The sequence below is a fragment of the Fragaria vesca genome, linkage group LG6 (genome assembly GCF_000184155.1).
Source record: "Fragaria vesca subsp. vesca linkage group LG6, FraVesHawaii_1.0, whole genome shotgun sequence".
NCBI classification, from domain to species: Eukaryota; Viridiplantae; Streptophyta; class Magnoliopsida; order Rosales; family Rosaceae; genus Fragaria; species Fragaria vesca.
The window spans coordinates 24,589,321-24,598,424 of NC_020496.1; the positions used below are offsets into that span (position 1 = coordinate 24,589,321).

At 37.6% G+C, this 9,104-nt stretch overlaps 1 protein-coding gene and 1 non-coding gene across 2 annotated transcripts in view; one reads left to right on the forward strand and one right to left on the reverse strand.

Moving 5' to 3' along the window:
- Window positions 1–3,190: 3,190 nt before the first annotated feature.
- Window positions 3,191–5,232, reverse strand: LOC101301219 (flavonoid 3'-monooxygenase-like). Its single transcript, XM_004303649.1, has 2 exons — window positions 4,336–5,232; window positions 3,191–4,031 (listed from the first exon to the last, which is right to left on the reverse strand). The coding sequence occupies exons 1-2, from the start codon at window positions 5,230–5,232 to the stop codon at window positions 3,402–3,404; spliced, it is 1,527 nt and encodes a 508-aa protein (XP_004303697.1). The 3' UTR covers window positions 3,191–3,401.
- Window positions 5,233–6,378: 1,146 nt separating this feature from the next.
- Window positions 6,379–9,104, forward strand: part of LOC101301508 — a 3,517-nt gene continuing 791 nt past the window's right edge. Inside the window, exons 1-2 of the transcript XR_184992.1 lie at window positions 6,379–6,624; window positions 8,712–8,854. This is a non-coding gene — a transcript (uncharacterized LOC101301508). The remainder of the gene's footprint in view (window positions 6,625–8,711; window positions 8,855–9,104) is intronic.

Below are 9,104 nucleotides of genomic sequence, written 5' to 3' on the forward strand. Positions count from 1 at the left end.
AAGGATTCTCATCAATATTCATCAATAGTTTAGAAGAAGAAGTGATGTGATGGGTTGCTCCGCTATCAATAATCCAGCGATGAGGAGTAACAGGTAACAAACTTGAGGAAGAAACACGCTTACTTTTAACCAATGTCATAATTTGTAGACATTGTTCAGCGGTAAGATGAGGAGCAATTGCTTGAAGTTTGTGGATGGTGGAATGAATTGATGCCATGATAAGAACTCAAAGAGAATTTGATAATTTTAGGTCCAAGAGCGTATGGCTCTGATACCATATAGAAAACAATAATATGGCAGAATGAATGTTGATTGTATTGATACAATAGGTTTATATACAGAGCAAACTTGGCGTACAACCAAGAAATCCCTACAAACTAGAGATACATAGCAATCTCCTAAATATACAAGAAATATACAAGGAATCTATTCTATTAAATACAAAATATTCTCAACACATTTAACCTAAAGGTAAAATGTAAAACAAAACTCTACTTGGTGCCATTACTTTTTATACTTTTGTTACCTATCAACAGTTTAATGACTTTAATCACTATGCTGTTCCTTCCTACACAAGTAACATACCAACTCATATGTCATGCATCTCAATATGGAGCTCATCACGGAATGGTGATCATCGTTAACATTCAAGTTCATGCCATTGCTTCTCATCAGGTACGATTTCTTCTACCTGTTGGAGCTAAAATGGTGGATTGTCTTTCCATTCGAGGTTAAATTTCTTTGATTTTTGTGTCGGTATATTCGTCGAGAGCAATTGATACACATCAATCATGTCACAATCCCAAAAGAGCCAACAATGTCTCAATAGACTCAACATGTACAAGTGAATTAAGATAAGAGTCCTGCCGCCATTGCAGAAGTTGAAATGAGTGTCTTTGTAGAGAAGAAGGTTACATTTGATCTTCAAAGTCAAATCCTGTAGGACTTTACTGCCAAATGCATATTACAGAGTCCGTAGTACTTGGTAGAAATTAGAAATAGAGCAACTTCTTTGCTGGATTCTCACTTAAAATGATGATTACACAAAAGACCCGACTGAAGTTTGAAATTAGGGTTAGTTTCAGCCGGAGGTAGTCTCTCCTATTGTAAAATGCTTGTCCGGGTCTAAATTTATGTTGCGTCACTTGTGAATTTATCTAATGCATTCAAAGAAACCCAAATTTGTCCGAATTAGTACTTCAATCGGCAAGCTACGCTGCCAAATTGCTAACTGTGACAAATAAAGAAGAAGATACAAAAGGTACATTTCATACAGTAAAAAGAATGCAAATATTGACTACAATTCATCCGGAAAAACAAATTCCTATAGGAAGTTATAAGTTGCAAGTTTGCAACTAACGATGTATGTACTCTTAAAGTTAGGATTTCATATGAAGAAGGCAATTTAAAGTTAGAAGGCGAGAGTGTTTATATAGACTTTGGTTGTTTGAGCATCTTGATTATCTCCAACTAGGCTTGCTCTTGCTCTTGGGTGCCCAAAGCAGTTCTGGTGCGCTGATGTTTATTTTGCCGCATTAGCTTTACTTTCAGAATCGGGCATGATTTGGATCCGACTTTTGAACCGGGTCGTCCCCAAATCCAAATCTCGGACCCGAGACAGCTGCTTATTTTCTATAGGTTATGGTTCTTGGGAGCAAGGAGTAAAATCTCCAAAATATCCTCGATATTTCTTCAAAATTTTCGTTTTTTACGATTACCGATATTAATTTTCATATCTTTCTGATATTTTATATTTAGTCTATTTTTGGTCGAATATACAACTTTTAGATAAAATTTGGTAAAATTTCCATCGATATTCGATATTATCTCGATATATCCATCGAAATTTTCATAATCGTCGATATTTTACTCCTTGCTTGGGAGCTTGTATGCCAACGTTTGAAGATATTACACTATCGGTTGCTTTTGAACTCCACATTAGTGGTTCAGCTCTCTTGGGTGAACATATTTCCAGTGACGGTGACATGTAGTCTTCTAACTCTATATGCAGAGTAGCGATGCCTTATGGCATCAAGTCACATCTTGGTTACTATTACATTTTAGATGCGTTTGTGTATTTTGTTCGGTTTTATATTTTTTTTTTTTGTCAATACTATTGCGCCGTGCCATATACTCCTTAGTTCCATTTAGTACATAGACCAAAATGTAAAAAAAACTAGAGGATGTGAAATTCACATGTCCAAGTTCAAATCCGACTGATTGAAGTTAAATTTCAATCAATTCTTAACGATGAGTAACAAGAAAGTGTTTTGACATGATCCTTGAAACCGAAACAAATTAGAGTTTGAGTGTAGAAAATCTTTGAAAAAAACCGTGTAATTTAAGAAAAGGAAAAAAGTTTTTGAACTCTTAACCCTTCGAACGTAATCTTATACGGTTATACCCAAGTGCCGAAAAAAAATAATCTTATACCCAAGTGCCGATGCTGGTTTAGTAGTTGGGCCTGGCCAGTAGCATGTGGTCCGGCGAATCCAAAAACAGCTTGCAGCTAGCCGACTGACTATACGTGTCACTGTGTAACTCCAACATGTGGACATCGCCAAAGGTGACAAGTCATGTAAGAGGATGATGGGGTGGCACTGAAGAAGACTGTTTTCTTCAATGGAGGCGAGATTCATTCTCTGGTTGATTTCGTTTTCTGTCCGATCTTCCAATGCCCTCTGCTCCTCTGGTAACATCACTGAGCTCTGAACTTTTTGTTGATATTAGTTGTGTGACAGTGTGAGTTGAAGATCATGATCATTGTTCAGTTTGTTTCTGATCATCTCTGTGAATTCCTACACGAACCATTATAAGAACAAAAGCGATTTGTTCCATCATGACCTTAGAAAGATAATTTGAATGCTTTTTGCAGGGTGGATGTGTCTTCTAAAGAACCATTGATCATTGAAATCCAGGTATGCATGAAGCAAAATTAAGGTACCACTTTCCAAAGCTTTTTGTAGTTTGTTCTTTGTGATTCAAGATTATGATAAATCTCTTGTTCAATATATACAGTGAATCAGTATTCATAGCTTTGGAATCATAGATATACTAGTATCAATCATAGTTTTATTTACGTTTCTGAAAATTATACAGTGCACCCGTCTATCTCCGCTGTCCATTTGACGCGGACTTTTGACTTTTTCAAAATAGACGGCGGAGACGGCGGAGATGGACGGATGCGCGGCGCACCCGGGTGCGTTGAATACGCTCTCAATGATAGCTTTTGGATTTGGATCACACACATAACACTTGCGGGTGGCTTAGTTATGAAGCCATAATGCACAAACTAATGCTAACACTTTAATGCACAAGGCCAGCAAACTTGTAGTAGAAGCTGTAATCCCAATACTAGTTTATTGAATTGGAGTAGTTCAAAGCCTAGTGCCAAGTCTTGATCACATTGAGTAAAGATGAGCCGGAAGACGAGGCTCGGTGACTGCAATGAGAGGAAATTTCCTGGGTGTTGAAAGCCCGAAAATTTCTTCCATACTCAAATCCTCTTTCTTCATATTATCAGGAAATCTCCAGTTAAATCCATGCAAGAGATTGGCAATACTTGACTGGATCAGCTTGTGGCCAAGACTGTAGCCGGGGCACATTCTCCTGCCTGACCCAAACGGCAATAGCTCAAAGTCTTGGCCTTTGACATCGATATCTTTTCCAATAAACCTCTCAGGGGAAAACTCTAGGGGGTTGTCCCAATATTTAGGGTCTCTTCCTATGGCCCATATGCTTACTATGACTCTGGTGCCCTTAGTAATGTCATAGCCAGCTATTTGGCAATCTTCACGGGCTAGTCTCGGTACCAACAAGGGCGCCACAGGGTGCAACCTCATTGTTTCTTTAGCAATGGCATCAATGTATGGTAAGTTTACGATGTCCTTCTCTTCGACCCATCTCTCTCTTCCAATCACCCTGTCTAGTTCCTCTGTTGCCTTCTTAAAAATCTCTGGCTTCCTTAGGACTTCCGACATTCCCCATTCTACGGTCATGGCTGAGCTCTCTGTTCCACCAGCAAGTAGGTCCTAATAGCTTCAATGATGTTAGAAATGGTAAAACAATACCAAAAATTAACTCACGACTGTTTTTATATGGGTGAACTCTACCAAGAAAGAAGTGGAAGTGTGGATTGGAGGTTTTGAGTATAGAACTTGTACTAATAAGACTCAGATACCATGTGAGACAACCACTAAACCTCAAAAGATTGGAGTTCAGTTATCGGGCTTTGAGTCACTAACAATTTTTCACAGCATGTCTCATTTTATTTCAGCAATTAAATCTTAGTAAAAGCTTGTTGACTAATATTATTACATAAATCACTAATCATACCTGGCTAAATGCCTTGACCCCATGCCTTTCAAGCTTGACTTCAAGATTAGGATCAGCAGCAAGTTGCAACAGCACATCGACCATATCTGTTGCAACAAAGTCAGGTGCCTTGCTATTTGAAATATGTTCATCCAATACATGCTCCAGAAACCTATCAAACTTCTTGCTCAAAGCCTTCATTCTCTTTATGTACCCTTGCAAGTCCAAGAAGTTGAGCCAAGGTATTGAGTCACCAATGTTCAACACTCCAGTCAGCAAGAACAGCTCATCAAGCATTTTCTTGAACTCATCAGGCCTGACAATCGCGTTTTCGGACTCATCTGTGTACTTCTTTCCAAGCACCATTCGGCTTATAACATTTAGACTCAAGTCTGAAAGATGGGCTTTCAACAGGATGTTGGTGTTGGAGGACTTGTATAGGCCTCTAAGTAATGCATTCATTTCTTCCTTTCTAATGTATTCATAGGACTCGAGGCGCTTAGCACTGAAAAGCTCCATTAGGCACATTTTACGTGCTTGGCGCCAATATGGTCCGTAAGGGGACCAAGTGATGTTGGAGTAGTTGTAAGTGGTGTATTTGCCAGCAGCGATTTTAGGCCGGTCAGCAACTGCGACATCATGTGTTTTGAGGAAGGCTTTGGCCATTTCTGCAGAGGAGCCCACGACAACGGGGAAGGATCCGAACCGGAGCTGCATGATGGGGCCGTACTTTTGGGAAAGTTCATGGAGTGAACGATGGGGAAGATGACCCATGAGGTTGAGATTACCAATGATGGGCCAGGGTTTTGGCCCAGGTGGTAGATTGAGCTTGCGCCGACGGAGGCGGAGGGCTAAGAGGAGGAATGCTAGAGCTCCCAGCCATGCCGCGGCGTATGAAACCCAGGCAGTGCCTTCCATGATTGGTGTTGTGGTGGAGTAGTGTAGTAGTGAAATGTGGTAGAGAGCATTTATAATTGAAGCACCTAATACAGTAGTCGCTAGCATTTGTCTCCTCTATAATCTGACACTGTTGAAGTGTGTCATTTGGCCTAAGTCAGGTACCAACTGGGTTTATAATTATTCATTACCCAAGTTGTCCTGGAGCATCTCCTAGCTTTTCATTAAAGAAAGACCCTCTTAAGAATCTCTATTTGTCACTCTTAAGTCGGATACCGACTGGTTTGTGACTCTAATTTTGATTATTCATAGTGTAGTTTAAAACGTAGACGATAGATCACTTGCATCCATACACATGAGATTGTCAGGATATAAAATTTTCATCTTATCGATACACATGCTTGAGCTACAAAGCAATTGGCCCTGCTTAATTGTAAAATAAGAAATGAATTAGCTATCTTATTAGATGTATTCTTGTTTTCTAAGTGGACATCTCGTTAACTTATAAAACAGAAAATTACACATCAAGCTCCATTATTGCCTCACTCTGGTCTTTGGACTTAACTATCATGATTCATAAGGTGTCCATACTTAATAATTAAATTTTTGGTGCTACTTGCAGAAAGAAGATAAAAATGGTGTAAGGTCACATTGTAAGCAACCCATATGAAAGATTGAATAAAAATTTGGGAAAATTTTAAGAACAATACATGAAGTATTGTCCATTGAGAATTAAGGTGAATATATTTTCTAAAATATCATTATAGCATCTCCAGCAGCATTGATAAATTAAAAAAAATTAGAGATTTATCAATTTTTAAATGAATCTTTGCTCCAACAGTATACTTAAAAAGTTGATAAATTTAAAAATTGATAGCAAAAATTGATAAATTTAACAATCTTTGAGAGACAATTAACTAAAACTTTGGTACTGTATATAATTTAACAATACTGCTGGAGTAAAAGTTCAAAAATTGTTATTTTAAATCTAAATGTTGACAAATTTAGCAATAAATTTAACTCTATTGTTTGAGATGTTAAACTTGACACATTTTTAATACATGTTATAACGCCGTTAACGCTTATGCAATTACTCATTTTTTCTTGGATAAATTTGTATTTTCACACATTCTTCAAAGGATCTCTCTCACCGAGCAAAACTATTCTCCTTCTCTCTAATCACCAGAACCGCAACCAGTGGTCTTGTACTCGATTCTATTTTAGTCCACCCAAACCACTCATCATCAACACCCTTCTCCACCTCACAGATGGTCCCTCACACTCCTCAACTACTTAAGCCAACAGTGTATCAAGAAGACTAAGCTGCACATCTAGAGCATCCATGGTAGAGCTCGATCTGATTGCAACAGAGGTCAGAGGAGGCTTTCCAGTCCCATGAAGCCTACAAACTCGGTAATTGTAATTGGGTATTATATTCAATACCCTTTACTTGTAATTCATCATAACCTAGTTTAGTTTGGGTTTTGTATGTATCTTATTTCTTTCTTTCTATTTGTATTTAATAATCTGATGATATTGAGAGTACAAGACTTGGTAATTGGTATGAAAGCTATAAGATGGACAATCGAGGTCTCACCCTCACCCGAGAAGGCGAGAATATTGTCAATAATCTAAAGACTCATTTATCCACCGATCATGCCCAATCGGTTTCTGGATGTTCACAGTTGCTAGGTGCCCGCCGGTGTTGATGGTTAGCCAGTCGAGTTGGCCGGCAGAGAGCGGTGAGCAGTTATGGTGTGCCCAGACGAGGTAAGAAGACCTGGGTTTGCTGGTTTCAGCGAAGAAGATGACTGATATACTAAGATGACAGATTTGCCCTCACAATTTTGACAGAAATCACACAAATTAACGGAGTAATTGCCGGTGTGTACATAAGTTGGTTCGTGCTTTTAACTTCACACACTATTGTGGTATTATCGGAAGTAAAATCACCATAATTCTCAGTGGTCCATACTTCATGTACTATTATCAAAAGTTTCCCTAAAAATTTTCATTAGATTTAACTGGATTCTTCTAAACGGGATGGATATATTCTGGCTGTTATATATCTCGGTTTGCGACGTAGATGAAATTGGGATGATTGCAGGGGTGTGTCATTGATTGTTGACAGGACTTTTGCTCTCATTGCTCAGCTTTCTCCTCTATGATGTTTGCACAGATAATATGACCATTACTATGAATTTCTTAACTTTAGTTGCTCAATACTTGTGCATGGAGTAATTTAGGCTACCATATTCATGTATAACCTGATCTTTCGGATACTTGTAATGTTTGCTCAAGTACTTGTGCTGGTTTTCCTTTTAACCTTCAGAAATGAGCATATGTTAAGTTGTGCTGTTATTGTGTTCACTTAGAAAACACAATAATGGGAAATGTCCAGGTGCGACTGTGCCCTTCTTGTTGAACTGAAGTGATGCATTCCACATAATGGGTCATAGTTTCATCAGCTGTTTTTGAATTTGAACAAGAAAGAATATGTTTCAATCACTTGGAATAGTTAAAAGGAGTAACATATGCACTAATCTCAAACTGAATGCTTTTCCATAAATCCATATGCTATGAGATTCTCAGCGGTCTTGAAGGTTGATAAAATTATTTATCTTAGTTTGCAGGTTCTCCTAGACTAGGATATCAGTAACCTTTCTGAATTAATTAGTAATTAATTAGTTGATATTAGTTGTGTGATTTGCATATCATCTTTCTGAATTTCTATGTGAACCAGTTTAAGAACAAAAGCAATTTGTTCCATCATGACCTTGGATAGAAATTTTAAATGTTTTCGGCACGGCGATCTGACTTTCACTTATTAAGGCCAATGATCATTGAAATCAAGCCATGAAGCAAAAAACTAAGGCACCACTTTAAAGTTGTACTTGGTGTTCTTTCTGATTCAGGATTATCATTCAATATACACGGTGAGTCGATTCATAGCTTTAAAATCATAGATATATACATGTACTAATAGTAGTTTTTTTTAGGATTTTGTGCTTATATTATTTTTGCAGAATGTCGTTTGGGATCCTTTGCTGCTTTAGTTTATTTGGGATGTACTTGAAAAAGGAATTTGTAAATTTTTTTGGCTAATTTCAAATATTAAAAAAACTCATTAACATCCAAAACTAAGGAGTTAAAATGGGAAAATTCTACAGTACTGGTGGGTATGTCATACTGTGATTTTTATGAATATTTGTAACCGTTGGATCGTTAATATATCTGATGGTTGTAAATATTCTGAATTGAATACTTGTTTACCCGATCATTTTCAACCTAATAAATAAAATAAAAAATAGGGTTGGCGAGTAAGAAGAAGAAGATGACTAAAGATACAGAGAAGCAAAGAACGGCATTCGAGTTTGCACGGAGAGACGAGAGAGAGAATCCATTTTGGTTATTAGATTTCAATCGAACAGAGCATGTAAAACCCAATTCTTGATGTTACAACTCGATCTTGTGTTTCTCATTGGTTTCGTTTGAATCAGGGGAATGGAAGTTGGGTTCGGTTTCGTTTGAGGATAACAAGAGCTAGGTTGATGCATGTTCATTTAATAGAGGATGAAGTCGTATAGAGGTTGAATTGATCGCCATTTTGATCTCCTCTAACCCGCAAGATTCTCGAAACCAGGTTCGATTCTCTGATTGTTATTTTAATTATTTTGTAGTTTTTTTGTTTGTAAATTTTTGGGTAAAGTCGAGTGGATTGTGGTATTGATTTTGGGTGGTTGTGTTTGGGTTTTTAGTTCGCATAAAATTGTATTGAGAGATGCAATTGCTTCAATCTGCCATTCGCACCGTTTCAAATTGATACGGGGATTTTAGTATTCATTCTTGTTTTCTTGTTCTTGACTTTGAGGGTTGAGAGTGTAATGGTCAGG

Excerpts from the sequence above, each read along its gene's own strand:
- LOC101301219 (XM_004303649.1), bottom strand. The coding sequence starts at position 5,232 with ATGGAAGGCACTGCCTGGGTTTCATACGCCGCGGCATGGCTGGGAGCT. Across the intron at positions 4,032-4,335 it reads GGGTCAAGGCATTTAGCCAG|GACCTACTTGCTGGTGGAAC; the intron begins GTATGATTAGTG and ends TGAAGCTATTAG.